General features: G+C 35.0%; 1 protein-coding gene across 1 annotated transcript in view; it reads right to left on the bottom strand.

Moving 5' to 3' along the window:
- The window catches only part of LOC140153126 (putative FERM domain-containing protein FRMD8P1), a 59,805-nt gene that overhangs the window by 564 nt on the left and 36,537 nt on the right, over positions 1-22,704 (bottom strand). Inside the window, exons 5-13 of the mRNA XM_072175767.1 lie at positions 21,908-21,966; positions 15,223-15,386; positions 11,410-11,601; positions 7,321-7,447; positions 5,998-6,153; positions 4,689-4,792; positions 4,346-4,417; positions 1,373-1,398; positions 632-721 (exon numbers count right to left, since the gene is read on the bottom strand). Of these exons, the coding sequence (XP_072031868.1) occupies positions 632-721; positions 1,373-1,398; positions 4,346-4,417; positions 4,689-4,792; positions 5,998-6,153; positions 7,321-7,447; positions 11,410-11,601; positions 15,223-15,386; positions 21,908-21,966 (990 nt within the window). The remainder of the gene's footprint in view (positions 1-631; positions 722-1,372; positions 1,399-4,345; positions 4,418-4,688; positions 4,793-5,997; positions 6,154-7,320; positions 7,448-11,409; positions 11,602-15,222; positions 15,387-21,907; positions 21,967-22,704) is intronic.

Raw genomic sequence — 22,704 nt, forward strand, 5'->3', positions numbered from 1 at the left:
GGAGGGACTCATATCGTAAATTTGATCTAAAATCCCCATTAAAAATTGGAATCTAGTAAAGAAATGTCTAAATGAACTGCCAGATCTCTAGACCAAGTAAATAAATACATGGGGTCATTTAAAAGACTAATACTTGCTTAGAATGATTGTAAATGTGGAAAAGGGGGGGGGGGGGGTAAATACCCCTTACTTTGTAATTGTTTTTTAATCAATTTTCATTAAAAAAAGGAGTCAAAATGCTCAGGAGGATGAACCACTTCAAATGAGACTGTAAGTAAAATGTTTGAAACATTTCACTTTTTACTGCATGAAAGAGTCCGTACACTGCAGTTAAATTGGCTATTCTAGTTGAAATCCACACCACCCCTGTGGAAGATTTGGGAAATATCTTCTACAGGGGGAGTATGTTATTCAAATGTAATTGGTCAGGATTAATCATTTTTAAACTCATACACACTCTGTATAATGGCTTTACCTATATCTTCCATACCTGGAGTGAGTATTTCAAATGGAAGTAACCCAAATTGTCTATTCTATTCAATACTCATACTCCCCCTGTGGAAGACTTTAGCTAAATCTTCCCCAGGGGTAGTGAGGATTTTAAATGGAATAGCCCAGGAAGCAAACTTACCTTCTTCTGAGAAGGTTGCTAGGCACAGTCTATCTACTTGATTACTAATGCACGTCTTTGGTTCTTTGACTGGTAGTGACTCGGACATGGCTGTGTGAAAATATAGATATAACATTTAAATAATAATATACAGGTGTGAAACAAATGCATGGTTGATCTCATTTTAGATATGAATACTGGATAATGAATGTATATTGTACTGATATCATATTATTTCAGGACCACTAAAGTATTACTTTTTAGATAAGATCGTATTTTCTAAATATCTTTGCAAGTTCTTAAATAAAGCCTCTGACACAGGCAATGCATAAATGGAGATAGTAGAATTAGAGAGTGGAAGAAGTCTCTGGTTCTCATGCAAGAGGTCCCCTGTTCTATCCCCATCATTGCACTTGAATTGTGGGACAGATACAATAGATGTTAGAGGCTTGCTTTAGAACCAGTTCCGATCATGCAAGTTTGATTTATACGCCCTGCACAGAATGATTCCCCCAGATTAGAATAAGGGAACAACCCGAAAGATCAATGATGTCCTTTAAAAAAACCCAGTTATCGTGTACTGATCCCTCCCTCAAATGACCCCTCACTCCCTGCCAGAACCATAATCCTGAAATGTTGAAAATTACCTTTTTTCACAAATGTAATCAAGAATTTTACCCCTGTAACAAAGACTAGTTTCCATTATAGGACACTGTCAACATTTTTGGGTTTCCCTAAAAAAAATATATGGACATTACTGACCTGGTGCTGCTGCTTCTCTTGCAACTCTGCAAACAAACAAGACAAAAATATACACAATTATTAAGAATGATGATTGATACATAACTGACTCTTATCATTAGGTTTACAACATCTCAAAGTTGATATAGTACCCAGGATTGATAGTTGATAGGTATAAATTAAGTGTAACCAAATACAGTGTAACCCCATCAACAACAAAATCATCAGTACCTTGAAATCTATTTTGTGCTATTAAACAGCAGTTTGTGTTATAAAAGACAGTATAATGTATAGAAGGATATGCTTGGTACTTTGTCTTATTGTTTTGGTGTTAACATATTTCCCCTGCTAAATACACTACGGTGCCAGGCTCTTGTGTTTGATGAGTACTCAATCCTCCCAAATAAGAATAAAAATATGCCAAAGATGCTTCACGTCAAATAAATACTCCATCTTATGAATTCCTATTTTCTTGCTGTCATTCTCCCATTTTTTACCCCTAGTATGTGAAAATGTGCAACCATTTGGTCTACAATAATCTATTCATTAATAAGAGAAGACATTATATAGAAAACACCAAGACAGCAAATACACACATCACTATCATTACTCTTTGTAAAGATTTCATCCAGCCAAGACAAAGTAGGCAATTGTGAGAACTTAGTTATCATCATCAACTCGCTACTGCTGAAATCCACATTACTACCATATTTGGTTGCAAAGTTATTTCATTTTATTTGCTCCCTATTTTTGTCTGTATCTCACAATTTCACAAACGCCACCTTTGGCATGGTTGGGTCAGATCCTATACAACTACACAAATTACTACACAATTTATAACGGTATATAGAAACAAAAGATTGTGATATTTTAGAATGATACTGAAGGTAAGTGTGATGTGCTGATTTAAACCTTGTAAAGTTTGAAAAAAGTTGTGAAAAATATCAGATATACATTACTAAAACTTGATTATCAAATCACATAGCTGTCAATGCTTCATCATTAAACTGTATTTTTGCAAGGGTTTTATTTTTGTGAATAGAGTTCAGATTGTGAAATTTACCACTGATACAGTAGTGCTGTGGTGGTGCAGTTACTAAAGAGATGCTGAAGAGAGGCTATACTGATACAGACCAAACCATTCTGTGCAGTTTAACAGACTTTCGTATTAATAAAAACTAACCTGTTAGGTCTTTGAACAAGTTCATTTGGATTGTTAGATTTAACTGTTAACATTGTTCGTTTTATGCAAATCCAAGAAAAATGAAGATGTTAAACTCACATTTTTAGTGACGTTTCACTACTACACTTGTGGTTTCATCAGACTGGCAACTCATCACATCTGACTGCTTCCTTTTATAGTCCACAGAAACCGCTATAGAAAGCATGATGAGTTGCCAGTCTGATGAAACCACTAGTGTAGTGGTGAAACATCACTAAAAATGTGAGTTTAACATCTCCATTTTTCTTGGATTTGCATAAAACGAACAATGTTAACAGTAACATGTTAGGTTTTAAACTCTTTAATCATAACATGTTAGGTGTATTTTACATAAATTGTGCGAGTAACTTTGAAAATAATCTTAGTACATTTGGTACTTTTCTGTGAGGGTCATAAAATAACTTGTCCACTCTGACCCATATGTGCTTGTGAACTGTGAGTGCAATATTCCAGTTCTCTTTAAACATCATTGCTAACATGTGTGCATCATTGAAATAGCTCAATGTATTGCATCACAATAGACCACGCACCACAATGTACATCTTCTTTTAGGTTTGAAGACAAAACTGAACCTTCATCATGGATCAAAATAATATAAAATTGCATATTTTTGCACATGGTTGACCTGTAAAGTCATCCTCTATGGCTCATCAGCAAGATAACTCCACAACTGAACCCCTTAGGAAATTGTGCCTAATATGCCACTGGTCAAAAATTACCAAGTGCTGTAAAAATATTTCTGATATTAACACTTTAAACTTATTCCTTACAGACTATTCAAAGAAAACATTTCTCTATTTTCTTGTGCTTAAAATGGTGATTGTGCATGGGTTAGGAATTTGTTAATTTCCATTTCTTTTACCACCTCATCTTTACCTCCTCTTTGGTTTTCCCACCAATGCAAAGCACCTACTAACTGCACGGTCCCTTGATATAAACATTAACATGCAAAATAAAACAAAATCTTAAATGTACAGACCCAATAACTTATTCATATCATATCAATATATACTAACATGCAAATAAAATCACAGTCTTAAATACACATGCCCTAGGTATATCAACAAATAATACCATAGCAACATAGGGGTCTAACTAATATGCAAAATGAAACAGTACCCTCCATGCAAGAAAAGTATGTTTTCTACACAGATAATGCTACAGAAATATTATCATTGTGGTCATTCAGATCATTTTGGTTAACACTGACCTCAAGCTCATACCAGCCAAGTCAGAACCGAATGTTGTACCATGGGACAAGAACCATTTCATTCATTTACATTGAGGCCATGTGGCAAAGCTTGAAGTCAATATCAACACAGCTATACAGTGAAGACTGCAATCAAGGAAACAATGTTGATACATTTTTTGGAGTATTTAAAAACAGGATTGTATAAATTGTCAATTCGTTTTTCATTGCTGAGTCTGGTGCTGTTTTAAAACATACAAGCATAATCTTGGATGCTTTTAAACTAAAAAGCATCCAGTCAACTAGTGAGGAAAGGAATGGCAAATTAGTGAGGAAAGGAAAGGAATGGAAAATTTAAATTTGTGCCAATATTTTTTCATTTAATAAGCTGAGTAGCAGTAAGGATTTCTATGTCATGAATATTTATACCAACATTTTTTCTGTGATTATAATATTTTTTTATCTCACTCTTTTTGGACAGTAACAATAAAAGTTCTGAATGACCACACTAAAAATAACTACGAGTACAACATTTTATGCTAGACACCACATAACATCAACTTCTTTAGTGAATTGTATATACCTCAATGGATTAACACTGGGATCCACCATATCCTGGTCATCATTAGATGTTGATGGTGTGTTATCTCCACTGCTACTCCAATAGGGTAGCATGGTAACAAATCGAAGATGAAGGGCAGTGTTAAAACAAAATTTCTTGATGATAATAAGGACAGACCCTTAGCCTTGCATTCATTTCTACATTATCAACTTGGGTAATTTGAAAAAAGTTTAATAAAGTGAAATTTTGAATCAATATCATGCTCATGAAATGAGTTTGCAACACCTCAATACTAATATCAAAGTATTAAATATTAGTGTGTGTATGGGAATCATTTGATTTTGATTTCTAAGCATAAGCTTACCTTAATAATCCATCCATGACAGTCCTCTCATGGTGTATTAGTTGTATATCTTGCTTGTTGAGTTCATCTACACAGGCTTCTATCATTGCATTCATCATAACAGACTGCAAATATGATAAAATATGATTTAAATAGTTAGTTGGCTGATGATATTTAACTGATTTAAGATAGCACTGTGAACAACTATACTGCGCCTTGGAAAAATAATCACAATTTCCAAACTGAACAATATTGGGGTAAATTTGTTTTTTTAATGGATGCACTATCTAATCCTGCACATTATGACATCACATTGAATCCAATGTGACTTCAAGAAGCAAAGTTACAAGCATTTGATTAGACGGAGGTCCAGTTTAAAAGTGACAAACTGGCCTATTCAAAACTCCACAGACTGGACATCTGGTTTGAGAGTGGTGAATGGCTAATTTATGCGTTTGGCTTTAATTTAAAACAAAAGGAGCAAAAGAAAACTGAAACATAAGAACTGACAAATAAAATGAAAGTTATGAAAGTACAGAGAAGTAAAAACTGAAATAAAAACTGCTTTAAATAATGCTTCATTGAAGAAACTGTGTTGTCTCTTTGTTTCGCTTGTTGTAATCTTTTTGTTCCTTGTATAGGCCAGTTTGTCACTTTTAAAACTGGACCTTCGTCTATTCAATTGCTTGTAACTTTACTTCTTGAGGACACATTGGATTCAATGTGGTGTCATAATGTGCAGAATTAGATAGTGCATCTATTAAAAAACAAATTTACCCCAATATTGTTCAGTTTTGAAATTGTGATTATTTTTCCAAGTGTAAGGATACTTTATTGGCGCAGTATACTTGCTTCTTGCTAACATGAACAATACCTATAAGTCCACAGAACCCGGGCCACAGAAGAGGCAAGCAATTCAAGAACAAGCTCATAGGATCAGCTTTAAAATTCTCTCAGGTGGCGTGTCCGTGCAAGATTTGGTTACTCCTTCATGTAATTATACACAAAATTAGGGTTAGGGTTAGTTTAAGGTTTGGATTAGGGTTAGGATTAGGGTTAGGGTTAGGGTTGAAATAAGTTGTATTCCTCTAGTTGTATTATGTTGAAATAAGGCTGTATTCCTCTAGTAAGGGAGCACAGATTGTGCACAGGAAGTTTCTTAAAATTAGTTATTTCAGTCTTCATTCTGAATCTCTTTCTTAAAGAAGAGAGATACATGCTAGCATAAATTCTGATGCCTTATATACTTAATTCTATAACCACAGGCAAACAATACTGGACTTTCAAAATATTTCAACTAATCTGATAATTTATTAGGGTCAATTCTTACTTGTTTGGAGAAAATCTGCAGTACATGGCTGATTTTCCTCCTTCCTTGGTCCATATCAAATTGTAACCACAGGCACGATAGACAAGTCTCACTGTTCTTCTCTGGTTCTGTGTACTCCCATGATAACTCATCATACATAAGGCCTAGTAAGAGTTCCTGTTGATAGACATTACAAAGATTGAATACATACAGTACACACACAATATGACATCATTGAATACTCAGAATTCAAAATCTCTTCCTAACATTTTGTATTAACTGTAGGTAGAGGCAGTGGCGGTGCTACAAGGGGAACGCCCCCCAGTCAGAACTTTTTCCCCCTAGTTTCCCCCAGTAAAAACCCAAAATTCCTGGTGCACCACTGAGTAGAGGATGATCCAATTGGCAAACCAAATCCTCACTTTGGTACCAGAAGAAACCTTCTGTTTTTCATTTTAAACTAAGTGAAATATTTTTAAGCTGAAATGTTTTGATTAGGTTAGATAAGTGATAAATGTGTCTAGCTATTTAATTTACACAATGTTTTTTATTGTTTGAATCTTATTACCATACCCAAATCCAATCCAATCTCATGTCATTCTTTCCCTAATTTGACTACTCTTTGGTTCACCTAAAGTTTGTAAAGTTCACCTAAGTTGGTGACATACGATGATATTTCGCTGGTCGCAGTATGGAATCGCACAAGTTAATCACGAAGAGTTAATTGCGCAGAGTGTATACGCATGTGTACAAGGGTTGATTGTTGGCATGCTTGCCGGGCAACTGCAACTTGAAGCAAACCAATGTACATTGTACATCTTAAGTGATAAATTGATGTTATTTTGGTAGTTGCTTGGCTAAAATGGCCTGTCCTAAATTGAATATTAAGTGTAAGCCAAACTCCCGCAGTCTACTGGACACTAAATGAGATCAAATATGCATTGTTTTGTGAACCTCATCTACTTCCAAATAAACTTTATCTTTAGTCTAGCTATCATTAAGCATGTGTCAAAGGCCTTAATTGTACCTGTCCTAGGAGCAAAGTTTAATTATCATTAAGCATGTGTCAAAGGCATTAAGCATGTGTCAAAGGCCTTAATTGTACCTGTCCTAGGAGCAAAGTACCTGTCCAAAATGACAGGTGGCTTGCTGAGACACTGCTATGCTAAGGTACTCACCTGTTTAATGATGTCCATTACAAATACCCCATCCCTGTTGATTGCTATATGTACTGGTCTATCAGGGCAGTCTAATAATCCTATACCTGTATTACTCCTCTTGAGCAAACTACCTGTCCAAAATGACAGGTGGCTAGCTATGACACTGCTATGCTATGGTACTCACCTGTTTAATGATGTCCATTACAAATACCCCATCCCTGTTGATTGCTATATGTACTGGTCTATCAGGACAGTCTAATAATCCTATACCTGTATTACTCCTCTCTATTTGTCCCGTAAATAAAACAGACCTGTTCACAGAAAAAGAAAAACAGAAAAATGGTATGATTAGTTTCAATGATTCTAAAGCAAGAAGAGGTTTGAAGGTAACTTGCAATATCATGGACATACTTCGCACAATGGCATGTCCTGTACCCCCAAATGAGGTGACCCTTTATAATAGCAATAATACACTATTCGCTGCCTCTTGCACTTTATCAGGAGATGGCTGATGCCAACATTTTGCTGTGTCCATGGCTGTGAATAAATTCTTGTTTTAATGTCCTCATTTGGGGGCACTTACAGGTGTGAACACCCCTCCCCACACATACACACCCCTCCACCCCACACACAATCTCATTTACAGCTATTTTCACCCAGGGCCGTAGCAAGGTCGAAAAATGTGGGGCGGCCAAATTACTAATCTATGCCCATATTAAAATAAAGATACAAAGAAAAACATAACAAATTTCTCAAAAAGTGGGGCTGCCATGGCATCCCCGGCCGCCCCGCTTGCTACGGCCCTGTATTCACCAGCAATGAAGGTTTACAACTTTTCCCGTTCAGATCAACTGTTTTGGCAGAGATGACACATTTTAAATGCTATATACTTTCCTTAAGTTAAATACTAGGTTAATTAAGTCTGTTTCTTCATGTTCCTAAATATTTTCTTCCTCTTTTATTTATTTTTATTCTTTCGTCTGTGATTAGCATGTTTTTGTAACTTTTTTTTTCTTGCTCTAAAATTTGTAATTTTGATGTCCCGTCAGTTACTGCTTGTCAATATTGGATTTTGCCTGGCATTTGCCAAATATTTAAAAATAAATAGATAAAAGTGAAAAAGTTATTTTCTATTCCTGTCTCAGGATACTAAACCAATAATGACAATCCCAGAAATAGCTCACAGCTAGGCTTGTAACTTATTAAGTTTCTTACATAATATGATTTTCCACAAAACTGCAATTATATTTGTTAATCCTTGAGTGTGAAGATCAGACAGATATGAGCAACTGTCAAAATTCTTGAAATCCCAATTACTTCCTCAACTAATATATCTGTTAACAGGATTTGCCAGGAGTTATGCAGATAATTAACTCTATGGCATATTAAATCCACACCTACATATTTTGCGGCATTGTTTTTGTATAAGCAGGAAAATGTTAAATTGGGTAGGACGAGAGGGGATGTTCATCTCTGCATTATGTTTGCATGTGTCTGTTAAACTTTGTTTTCAGAGTATACTTGTCAAAAATTGCTTAAATTTTTATTGGTAATATGATATTCACAATATACAGTAAGCCAAAAAATTAAGGTACCAGTTGTGTTCACCCCTGTATATCCTATATAAAGAGAAATGTGTCAAAATTAAAACAAGCAGTTAATACCTGTACTCTTTAGCTCTGATTTAAGACCTCATTTGTTGAAATTGGTTGAAAATTAAAGAAACGGTGGTCTAAAACGTAATATAGAAACAAAATCAAAAGTTGCACTTTCGTGTTCTAATCAATGAAAGCACAACGCTAATTTTAACGTGTTAATCAATGGAAGCACGGCGCTGGTTCTCTTGTTCGTGAACGCATTGTGTGCAAATCAATAGGGCACGCAATGTAGCAAACTGCAACTTTTACATTGGCATCTTCCTTGGGTTTTTGGATCGTCATATCTTTATTTCTTGAACAATTTCAACAAACGAGGTCTTAAATTCGAGCTACAAGATGCAGCTATTGGCTGCTGGTTCCAATTATGACATATCTGTCTTTGTTTAGGATATGCAAGGGGTGAACATAACTGGTACCTTAATTTTTTGGTTTACTGTATATCACTAAATTACTCTACATGTGCATATGAAATGCACTCTTCCTAAATAAAAATCTCAAGTTTGTTCAAATCCAGATTTGTCCTCATGGTCACTATATCTAATATTTTACATTTCACTTCAAGTCTACAGTTTGTTCAGGTTATAATTGACCAAAAAAATATGAAACTCACAACATTGTGTATAAAAATAAAGAATAGTGTGCATGCAGTTGGGCACAGCACTTATACTAGTAGTGCATTGCGTAATGCAAGACCGGCGCTTGTATATGTGAATTTATGCGAGTTGGAACTTTTTGCGCGTAGTAACAAAAGCCAAATATTTTCTCCCACTTATAAACCAAACGAACTATAATCTAGATTAATTTAGACCTAAACTTGCAATGTGGATAGTCCCTATAGACATTTCTTCAGCATCACCACACCTTGAGCATGATCAAATCCAGATCAATTTGGACCTAAACTTGCAATGTGAACAGTCCCTATGGTCACTTCTTCAGCATCACCAAACCTTGAGCATGATCAAATCCAGATCAATTTGGACCTAAACTTGCAATGTGGATAGTCCCTATGGTCATTTCTTCAGCATCACCACACCTTGAGCATGATCAAATCCAGATCAATTTGGACCTAAACTTGCAATGTGGATAGTCCCTATGGTCACTTCTTCAGCATCACCACACCTTGAGCATGATCAAATCCAGATCAATTTGGACCTAAACGTGCAATGTGGATAGTCCCTATGGTCATTTCTTCATCATCACCACACCTTGAACATGATCAAATCCAGATCAATTTGGACTTAAACGTGCAATGTGGATAGTCCCTATGGTAATTTCTTCTGCATCACACCTTGAGCATGATCAAATCCAGATCAATTTGGACCTAATCTTGCAATGTGGATAGTCCCTATGGTCACTTATTCCGCATCACCACACCTTGAGCATAATCAAATCTAGATCAATTTGGACCTAATCTTGCAATGTGGATAGTCCCTATGGCCATTTCTTCAGTATCACATCTTGAGCATGATCAAATCTAGATCAACTTGCAGTGTGGATATTCCCTATGGCCATTTCTTCAGCACCTACCTGTTCTCCAATAATTGCACATGCTGACAGAAAATTGAGTAATATTTTGAGCATGATCAAATCCAGATCAATTTGGATCTGAACTTGCAATGTGGAAATCCCCTTCAGCATCACTACACCTACCTGTTCTCCAATAATTGCACACGCAGACAGGAAATTGAGTTACAATTTAACTTAATGGGATTTGCTCATTACATAACGTCAAACAATTAATTACTGTGTGAGGCGCATGTTGTCAATTCTTGTAGTATCCTTTTAGCAGCATTTAGTGAAATTTATTTGAGCGCAACATGATATAAAGCGGGTTCCATGCTGACATGAGACACTGATGTATATTGCTCCATAATTGAGATACTAAAATGGATCACATTCAGTGCTCACAAGGTAGTCCACACACATTGAACAGACTATAAAATAGTGTGCTTTCGGAACAACAAGTCTTTAAAATATGTAACATTTCGTCAGTCACATCACACACTGATCTATTCGAAAACAGACAAAAATGTTTCTCATACAGAGCTATACAATACTGGTCTTAGATTTAGCCTCAAACTTACTTATTGCTAAATTAATTTTCCCCAAAGGGTATTTTTATGCAGAAGACACTTGAAAGTTTTAATTTTGGTGAATTACATGCCAATCTTTAGAGTATCATTGTGTAACATGGTATTAAAGTTATAGCTCTGTATGTGAAACAATTTTGTTTAAATGGTATTAAACTTATAGCTCTGTGTATGATGATTTGAGCAACTTCTCATCACCCCATCACAATACAGTTGGGTGACAATTCTGGCCCAAAAAAAATAATGGTTTGTCTCAAAGCTCACGAGTGGTTTGAAAACAAATGCGAAATGCAATTTTTTTTTTATTCCCGACGTTTTTCATGGTATTTGGAGAAAAAAATCAAGATTTTCGCAGAATTTTTCCGGAAAAACTAAAAAAAATAAAATATTTTGAAATAAAAAAAAATTCTGCATTTCTTTTTTTCCAAATCACACGAATTTACAAATGCGCGCGCAAGCTTTGAGACAAACTTTTTTTTTTGGCCTTAGAGACCATTATTAGGTCCACCTGCGCACATAACTTACCCGTAAAATGGAAGTTTCCAACAGAACTGTAAGTAGAGTCTATAGCAATCTGCTTTGCTTTTGACTTTCTTTGATATGTCTTCCCATTGCCGGAATATCCTTGACTCAATGTTGGAAAATCCTTGTTTGTTTTTAAGCCATCTACTTCCACCTTTGCACATACAGAGAGGCACATATTCTTGTAACCTGTCCCTGAAAATATACAATAACGTAACAACCAAATCTTTTATTAGAATGAATTGAAGAAGTAGGCATATATCATTGTCACTTAGCTTTTAAAAGACAAGGAACACAAACTTTGGGCAAACCAGTTAGAATATATTACACCCCCTTATGGAAGACATGACCTTAGTCTTTCACACAGGAGTGTGAACTTCTAATGGAGTTACCTGAATGGGTGGCTCCATTGAAAATCTACACACCCCCCCAAGTGGAAGATTAAGGTCATGTCTTCCATAGCGGGTGTATGGATTTCAACTGGAGTAGCCCTTATAAATAGCATTATTGTGATAAACCAAAAGGACTTAAAAGTAGGTGCTTTGATCAATGTGTTTCTTGTCTTAGCAATGTAAGCATTGGAGATCTATAGTAACTATGAAGATTACCCCTGTGGAAGATTTAGCTAAAGTCTTTAACAGAGTAAATGAAGAGATTTCATATTTCTTTAACAGAGCGAGTATATGTCTCCAATAGAATAGACAATTGGGAAACTTCCATTTGAAATACTCACTCCAGTTGTGGAAGATATACATGTAGGTAAAGCAATAATACAGGGGGAGTATGGGTTTCAAAATAATTAACTCTAACCAATTACATTCGAAAAACATACTCCCTCTGTGGAAGATATTTCCAAAAACTTCCACAGGGGTAGTGTGGATTTTAAATGGAATAGCCCATTAGCAGCCTCCTTGGATACACTGAGGAGAACAAAACCCAGGAATGATTCGTACAAAATGTCTGCCCTTAAAGTGCTTCTTGACATAAGATCCTCTGATATGTCACCGCAGGGATGAGCGTGTATCCCTGATAATAATCCCTGGCAATGGAAACTCTCGATGTGGTTCTACTCAATTCAAGCAGTACGAGTATTCTAGTTACGAGAAACCATCCACACATCACTAACACTATTACAGATAATGTAATCAAAAATACAGGAAAAAAGGGGCCTTAATAAAATCCTTTAGTGTCCCATAGTGATAGTGTGTGTTCTATCACTATGAGTGAGTGACTCAGGCCAATATAAAAATTCTCTGTTAGTCTTGCTCCACTAATCAAAATTTGCATTGACAGTCATTAAATCACCAACCATCTAATGAAACAGGAGACACAGAATACAAAATAGGCATGATGAAACGTCCGCAATATAGTCACAGAAAACCCAACATCAATTAGGTTACAAGCATCAGCTCAGTATGTACATGGCATACTCATTACTCATTATACTCCAACCATGATAGTGAACTGGTGGCCTATATCGATAATCAACCTTATATGAACTTGCAGTGACTGAACAACATCAAAATACCAAGTATACACTATGTTATTAGATCCGGAATCATGTGAAGAAATTTGTTGGGACACTGCTTTTTTCGTCAAATGCATTTATATTTGGTAGAAAATGGGAAATAGTTGTATGTTATTTCCTCTATCCCTCTCCAAGCAATGATGGGATAGACATTATAGCATATAGTTTGATCAGCTCATAATCGGTGGGCCTTATGACATCACGGATTAATATCAATATATTTTATTTTGAGCATTGTCTTGTGACATCTCCCCAGAACATCACAAATTATTAATGTAAGCCCAATATGTTGTCTTCTTTCTTTAACAAACACAATATAAACCAGACAGGTCAATATAACACTCTTAACTTGGGTCTACTTTTTGGCGTAGTGGTAAAAGCCCAACAATTCCTGCTAATTACGAGTTGAGCAAACTATAATCATCTGCAACCTACTCGAGTCAACACTCAACATTGTTGAAGGGGAGTGTGGGAGGCAAGTAACATATTCACTTATGATTGTGGGAGGCACTTTCATGTATCTGCCTCCAGATACTCGTATCTGATTCTATTCTACATAATGAAATCTCCAGAGGTTCCCGGTTCAAGTTTCACTGTAATCAATACGCCATTGTTCTACTCCAGACACAACTCTGCATGTTTTCTAAGAAAAATAATTCAGAAGCATTGATCTCTCTTAAGGGAAGGAAATACACTAGAAAGTATACAATGACACCGCAAACAATGAGGGTGGTTCAAGTTTCACTGTAACCTTATGAAAATATTCTGTTCTATTCCAGACATGACTCTGCTTGTTTGCTGAAGACAAATATACATTTTCAGACTGGGGTATCTTTTGATGGTATCACAACATACTGTATATTTCCTGCATTTCAAAATGATATTGTGCTAAACCTAAAATGAAATTGTTGTGAAACTAAATTCAAAGACATTCAGACTCTGCAGCCAAACTTTAAGCAGACATTTTGTAAATAAGAAAACTGGCATTCTCATCAAGTAATGGGACAGTCACAAAACTTCAATAGCAAAATTTACTCCAAAAAGCACCTACATTTCACTTATATTTGATTTTATTATAGAGTTTGTGAATGTGTTATGACAAAAACATAAACTAAGCAATAATATCCATTATAATGTTTTGATGGATCCAACTGTGTGAAAATATTGGATCCAAAACATAATAATGATCAAATTAGATGATTTACGTCAAATATTTATTGGTCTCGCTGTTAGTTTAAAAATACTCGACTATGTCTCGTCCAATATTTTAAAACTCATAGCTCGACCAATAAATATGGGCTGAATTTATCTAATTTTATATCAAAATAATCACAACCAACCCAACTTGAAAGAAAGTCCCTTTACCCCCGGAACAGGGTTTTTGCGTTTCATCACATTATGACTGCTCAGTGCCAGAAGTGGGTAAGTGCAATAGCTGCCACACTGGTATCTGCTTTATGTAGATGTCTAGATGAGTACAATATACTGTGTGAAAATTGCCAAATCTTCACAGGGCAGCTTTTGCACTTACCCACTTCTGGCACTGAGCATTCAATTAGCCTGTAGGACATAATGATGTAAATGTAGGTGTGCAATCATGATTGTCTGATATGTAAGTATCTCACTGGCTGATTTCACTACCTTACATCACATATTCTGACTTGGTTTATATGCTAATTACGGGATGCGTCAGTGAGTGCTGAAACTTTTGACGGCTTACAACCCACCTGAGGTATCTAAGCCAATTTCCACTGATGCATAAAAAAGACAACATGCACATTGATCTGAGCCTAGTTATCGTTTAAGACGTGATGAGAAAACCAAAGAGTCTCATCTTAAGGAGGCCAAATTACGATAGGATGAATTCTAAACAGGTTTTAGCTAAACTCTATTAATGAATATTAATGAACATGTTGACTCTTCCAGTGTATAGATTAGCACTTGTTTTTCCTTTTTTCTCTTTTTTCTTCACTGCAATTTGTTATTGAAAATCTTCATACTTTAATACAATTTGGTGCAATTGTTGCGAGCATTTCACTTCAATTCATTCAAATAAAAAAGAAAAGAAAACATTGTTAAAAGCATTTGCTGCTCTGAAATTAACATTTGTAACATTTAAACAGGTGCGAAGATGTGAATGTCCTTTTGCTGACTGGACCCAGCATAATTAACCCTTACATTATACAAATATAGTGTCCGATGCCCACTAACCCCCACCCACGCTGGCACAAACCTAGAACATCATAAACCCCACCCACCCTGACACACACCTAGAACATCATACTTACTTAAATAAACCATACTCTCTCCTGGCAGGATATGTGCCATGTTGTATCCAAGCCAAGATGGCCGCCAAATACTCATAGTCTTCAGGCTCACACGGGTAGTTTCCCTCTAGTACATTATATCTAGCTTCTTCAAATAATCTCACAAGTGTCTTGGAGTCTGTGATCTGTAATCAAATATTAAATACAGAGACTGATTAATCATCTTTTAGTATTTCCTTTCTTCAAAATGATGAAAATGATTTAATGTGATGGGTTATGGCAGACTATGGATGCATATGAAAGTAATTCATTTGACACAAATTAGAAAGAGCAGTTGCCACAGTGTCTCCATTGGGGCTACCAACACAGCATTATCCAATCCAGTTCTATCTTAATCAAGTGCTTGGTAGTGTACGATGTGTCTTGATGCGTAGATCACACATTATAAGCTACAGTCAGATTCGGTTCAAATCCATTTGCACATATTTTGATTTTGATTTCAGGCCATTTACACTGTGTAATAAATTGGGGGGGGGGGGAGGTGCTAAAGTCTGGTTTCAGTAGGAAGGTTCCACTGAGAATCTAAAAGTGGACCCATCATATAACAGTTTTACCAGAAATTTTAATCCATTGATATACCAAAAGTCAATATTTTCAGCCAAATTTAACACAAATTGTCAAGAGTTTTTACAACTTTTCCTAATTTTTTTGGTAAATTTGGGTAGATTGGCCTAGAAAAACGGGTCATTGATATGTACCAAAAGGCCAAAAATGCCACTCATGCTTGGGGTACAATCCTGTTTGGTCATTTGTATTGAGTTCTAAATTTGAACATATTCTCCCTGAATGGCACAAATCTGTACCCAAATCTGCCTGGAAGCCCTGGATCTGAGTTAGTATGGATTCATATGCCCTGTGCCCATTGCTCTGATATCCCCATGTCCAAATCACATCTCTTACGGTAGTTTGGTGGGTAATATGACCCTAGTTTGTCATATATGAAACATGTCAATTATGCCAAATGAATGAAAATGGTGCCCTTTTCAAGTAATGAAATTGTTGCTCTACTGAGAAATCCATTTTTGGTTTGTAAATGTAATGCATACGATTACCATGAAATACTGTGGAACAATATTTATGCTATTTCTATATAATATAAGAGCTTCCTAGACAAGAATCCTGGATGTAAATTCTGTTGTTATTTCATCAATTTTGAGAGACAGAAACTGTAACTTGTAATCATCCTCATGGAGAAGAAATCGCTGACATAAAATAATAGCTTGTCAAACAATGGAAAAAAAAAGCATTTATACAATTCATAAAGGACCCTACAGCCTTTTTAGTGGATGTATAATATTTGATGTAACATATCTATGTTATTTAATCTATTTCCATTCTATTTCCAGTTTGATGACATAAAATCAATAATATATTTCTACTAGATATTCTACGTAACATATTACTGATTTTGACGTCCTCAAACATTCGTTAGAACTTAAACATTACTGGAAATAAATTGGGAATAGATTTAATAACATAGATATGTTACATCAAAATATTCTATCAGCAACAATTGCAGCAATTTGGAATGTGACCCTTCTTCCAAATGTTTTTACTTTTTTTTTAAATTCAAACATATTCATATATATCTAGTGGCTATCCACCAAACAATATAATCCTTGCAACATTTTCTGCTATGGCATGTTCTCCGAGTGTTCATATTAACCAAAATCATCTGGAAGCCCACAGCAAAATGTTCAAAATCACATTTTGTCATATAACACTGTAATAAAAATCACTGCAATATTGTTCTGTTTATGTTGTCTAAAATGTGTTTACAACACTGTATGGTAAAGAAGTGTCCTAAACATATAATAGCAGCTTTATTTTCAGTCTGGGTCCATTATCTATAATCTTATTTTGCGATAAATCTCAGACTTACATATACAGAGGTTATATGCAACGGATTATACGAATACAGGGTAAAAATAGACACTGGTTGGTATTATCAAGAAACTCATCAGCGGGAATGTTATCACAAAATGGCTGATAGCGATGCCCAAGTCTGCATGATTGAAAACCAATTTCAATCAGGGGTGATTTCCTAGTGGAATAGGCATATCCTTTTCAGTTGGTTTTGCAGACGAACCATGAATGTATGGATATAGGTGTATTATCATAGCTGCCTTGTGGTAATCACATGGCTGCCGTATTTATTGTAATATATTCATTTTGTGAAGTACGATTTAGTGATTGCAATTTGCAGGCAAATATTTCCCTATTAGGTGGGAAATACTAGGAAATAAGAAAGAAAGAACAGTTTATCAACCCAAAGTGTTACAATTAAACTAGACAACAAATAAACACAAATCCCTACCGGCACACAACCCAACTTGAAAAAAAAAGCAAGGGAATGTGCTGGCATGGGATTCAAACCCATGACCTTCTGTTTACCAGACGGATGGATGGGTTGATAAACTGTTCTTTCTTTCTTATTACCGTATTCGTCCGAGTATAGTCCCACGTTCGAGTATAGTCCCACCCCCCATTTTTTAGGTTTTTGGAGTGTCCCTGGACCTAGACCTAGATGCTAGGATCATTCATGGTTGACCTAAAAAAAAATTTTTTTTTTTAAATAAATAAAAAAATTCCATGATGTTTTGTATTTTTAATATGAAAATTGATAATTTGTATTCATGTCATACTCTATTAGTATTAATGATTTCAAAATGCATTCAAATTCAATGCATTTTGAAATCATTAATAGAGTATGAAATACGAGTATAATCCCACCCCCCAATTGTGAAAAATGTTCACCTAAAAAACGGGTGGGACTATACTTGGACCAATAAGGTAATCATATTATTTTTCCTCTTGTAGCGAGCAATTGTTCCCCATTGTGTTTATTTGTTCTTGTGCAGGATGCGTAGCCCCATTATTAAGACATACTGGGGAATATCTGGTAAAATAGCATGAAGACGAAGTTTAAACATTAAGTAAAGCACAAAGTAGGTCAACATTAAATTTGTTAAAAAGCAGCCACAGCGGCAACACCACTACTTAATATGCTCTTCTAGAAATGCGTAATCCCGATTAGTTTCACTGTGATGAATAAGAGTTCTTGTAATGGGACTGAATCTCTTCTCATAAATATTATATCCATAACACATAGCAGGAATTGGGTTATTTTGATTCCTAACTACCGTATTCGTCCAAGTATAGTCCCACCCGTTTTTTAAGTGAAATATTTTCAAAATCGGGGGATGGGATTATACTCGAATTCCAAAATTTTTTTTTTTTTAAAGCAGCCACAGAGGCAACACCACTACTTAATATGCTCTTCTAGAAATGCGTAATCCCGATTAGTTTCACTGTGATGAATAAGAGTTCTTGTAATGGGACTGAATCTCTTCTCATAAATATTATATCCATAACACATAGCAGGAATTGGGCTATTTTGATTTCTAACTGCATGTTATTTCCAGATCAAGATATCCCAGAAAGAAATGCACTTTTGTTGCTATTGCTTTTTCTTCAAATTTCATGGCATTTCCAAAAGAATACATGTTTTGTGTAACCATTGTTTTATTGTTTGTTATTTGTATCCTGTTTTAAATTTGAGGAAAAAAGAGTTATGCACCTGTATGTAGGGATCAAAGTAACCGAAGGCACACAAGCAATTTGCCACTGGTGACACAGACTTGGCTTTGGTGCATTTTTTCTATTCCTTTTATGAAATAGTTTAAGAGTGTTTCTAGTACCCGATTTTAGCAGCACATCAAACATTTGCATTAGTAACATTTTAATATTCTGGTTATAGCTTAATCCTGCAAACATATCATACTGTAAACCCTAAACTCAATTTAGTTAGTTAACTTATTTTTATTTATTCACCCAAATAAAAGCCTGATCATTTACATTACATATGATTCAAACTATTTGTACTTTCAATTTGACATCACATCAGTTTAATGATTTCTTTGAAAATGATACATTTTCTTATCAGATAACTGAATTTATTTGCCTAAATTGTTGTTTTTGTTTGTTGTTTTGAACTTATCTGTGAGACTAGAGCATACACTAAATATTAACATCTTGCCAGATTCTTTTCACTAACCAAATAAAAATAAAAAGATCTCATAGGTAATTACATTTAACCTGTGTGTTAAGGTTTCAATATCTATCCAGTAAAATTATAATAATAGTTTTCCCCAGTTTTTCCAATTTATACACTTAAACGTTTCAACCTTTTTACACTGATTGGCCACTTCTTATTACAAAGTCCCATATTCTATTGAATTTTTAAATAAAGGTATATCAGGTGTGTGAAAAATTTCATTAAAAATAATTCCTTTTTGCTATGAATACCTAAAATTTTCATAAAAAATATTTCCTTTTTGCTATGAATTCCTATGTGCATACTATATCGTACATGCATTTCCTGCTTCTGCGCTACATAAAGGAACACAACTTGTGATAATGTCTTTTGAAATCACTGGCTTTACTCTACATGAGTCCCAGAGGATTCAATCAATTAGTTTCGTTTCATTTCAAACTATTATTAGCTGAAGTCAAATCAAGTCACCGTAGCCACTGTATTCCTGCACTGGGACAGGCAGGTGATATGGGTACAGTCAGTTTTATATAGGAAGCTCTTAACATTCTCTAAAATCTGGAATATCTAGGTATTTTAATACATTATTATAATCAGTGGCAGTGCCACAGGGGGAAAGTCAGTCAGGACTCTTGTCCCCCTAGTAAAACCCCAAAATTACGAAAATTTCCACTTTTTGCTGCAATTTTTCGCAAAATTTGTTGATTCCCCCCCAATTCACTGTCCCCCTAATGCCCCCTCCCGAAAAAAATTCCTGGCGCCGCCGCTGATTATAATGAAATAAGACATGCTGTTGACAACTTTTCTTGTTTGCATGCAAATAGCTTGCTTGATATATTATATTTATATAATATTGGATGGTTTTAAGTGGCTTTGAGTGTGATACAAGAATATATTGCATGAGATAAAAAAAACTATTGCAAGAGTCGAAGACGAGTGTAACATTTTTCTATCGAGTGCAATATATTCTTTTATCACAATAAAATAAGCCAATCAATATCATTTTTATTATTATTATTATCAGACTGACTTCATAAAATTAAAATAACTTTTGACTGATTTGACTCGGTGCCGATCAGCTAAACTGTAAGCACACGCACATCATCTGCGCATACAATATTCTTTTAAATATTGTAGTCATCAGTGTACATTGAAGACATACTGCACAGATTCTACTAATAATCATAAATACAAATAATTTACAATGCATTGTGGGACAGTTTTCGTACAGTTAAATTCTGACTTTCATTATTTATTTATTACTGTAACAATGTTATCATTCAAATATTTTAAATGATTTTAAATTTGAAAGATTATATATTATTTTGTTTCTAATTTTAGTAAAACATTTTTATCAATATTTGTTAAGTTCAATAAAGCAATTTTCTAGATAGGTCACTGCATTAAGAATTTGTAATGCCAATATCGCTTATTGGCAGTGTCAACACGACAACAGGTTCATAGTGTGACAAGAATAAAACCAATGCTTTTATCAGGATTAGCTGTATCTTCTTCAGTACAAAACTAAAGTACAAATATGTACACTACCCCTTGTCTACAGCAATGAGCTGTCTTTTCTCTTGTTTATTATTTACTTTGAATTTTAGCCAGTGCCACATTTCATTGGTAGATAATGGACAATTCACTTGGACCAGCTCTTTTCAGAGCCATGGAAGATTAGTGGACAGATGGTATCCACTGTAAATAATTTGAAAACAGGGGGTAGTCTACATTCTTAAGAAAGCTAGCTATTCAGTTTTTTATTTGTCTGATCTCCAACTTGTATCAAAAATATATAGATCTAGCTCTAGTTAGAGCCACAGCAAAACCTCAACAAGTCAAGGCTGCGTGCCCGAGATTTGGAAATCGCCGTTGGAGGGATGGCCAGTTCTATGTTTCTTGAATTTGAAAAAAATAACCAGGTAATTTGTATGCAGTATCATCTCACAGCTAGTACAACACATAATGTCACAGGTCACATAATGGTCAAACCATTATACTTAAAGCAATTAACCTATTTCACTAATTGACTTTAGTAATTCATAAACACAGAAAATCACCAGGCATGCCAAATCAAACATACAAAATAAAAGGATTAATCTTGTCTTGTGTACTTTGTGAGTTGTTTCCAATGAAATAGCGCAGTAAGGTGGTGTGTGTAATATGACTGTGATACTAAAATTATCACATGTGTGTTACACATATTAGTTGGGAGCATGTGTGATGGAGTTAGGTGTGTGTGAGGGGTCCACTTTTTTTTCCTTTTCAACCGGGGACATGAATGAGACCTATTTGCCTGTAATCAGGGACACAAAGTTAAATGGGGATATTCCCAGTTCCATTTAATGCTTTAAAGCTATGCAACAGCGTCTGTGTGTGCATGTTAAAACAGTTAGAAAGGGTATAGGGGGTACTCTCCCCAGTTGGCCTATAAATGGTCTCATCTTTTAGTGAATTTTGTGAAATTCTGCCCATCAACTGGGGATATTTTAACACACACACACATGAAATTGAGCCAACTGGGGATATCCCCAGTTGAGGGTAAATGCAGGTAGGTGTGGGTGTGACTGTGTACCCAGCCATTTATCTTACCGTCTTTTCTTTGGATTTAGGAAAGAATGCATTTCTTTGGAAGGTTAGCACTGGTTCATCTGCAATAAACAAAAAGCAAATAAATATTCATTAGTATGACAAGTATGTACGATAGTTTATCTACTGACTGATTAAACTTGTATTTTTAGCCTCTTTTAACTGACTAATTGATAACAAGAACAGGTCACTGATTGTTTGCTGACAATTGAACTTTGCGTCATTTCCTCCTTCCACATAACAGTCCATGCCATACTATACACCTGGAATGCACTGAAAGGATAAATTTCTCATGACTTTGACGAGTACTAATGAGGCAATATCACACCTAGTTTAATTTGTAGTTATATAATTTATTTCTATATTCTTAGTCTTTTTAATGCATTTCAAATATGTGACATGATCAATAGGAATGAGTCTAATGTTGCTAATATTGATTTTGTGTTATTGACAAAAACAGATGATACATTTTAATAATAATTATTTCACTCATTACTTTACAACCAGAAGTCCAATTTGAATGGGGTTGTGGGACCATACTTTATCATAAAATTGAAAATTGTTGACATTAAGGGATGGGGTATGAACGTTTGGACAGTATTTATTGTGCGACATTAGAGCACATCAGACATATCGAATTGCATTCTGAATACGAGAAATGTCTTTCTGATATCAAATAATTTTGATTTTTTGAAATTCACAATGTAATACACATTTTATGGCAAATCATTAAAATTGATATTTTGATATTTAACAGTACTCAAGTAAACTTTATAAATCTGATGATTTCTACCTAAAGT

This window comes from Amphiura filiformis, chromosome 5 (genome assembly GCF_039555335.1).
Source record: "Amphiura filiformis chromosome 5, Afil_fr2py, whole genome shotgun sequence".
Taxonomy (NCBI): domain Eukaryota; kingdom Metazoa; phylum Echinodermata; class Ophiuroidea; order Amphilepidida; family Amphiuridae; genus Amphiura; species Amphiura filiformis.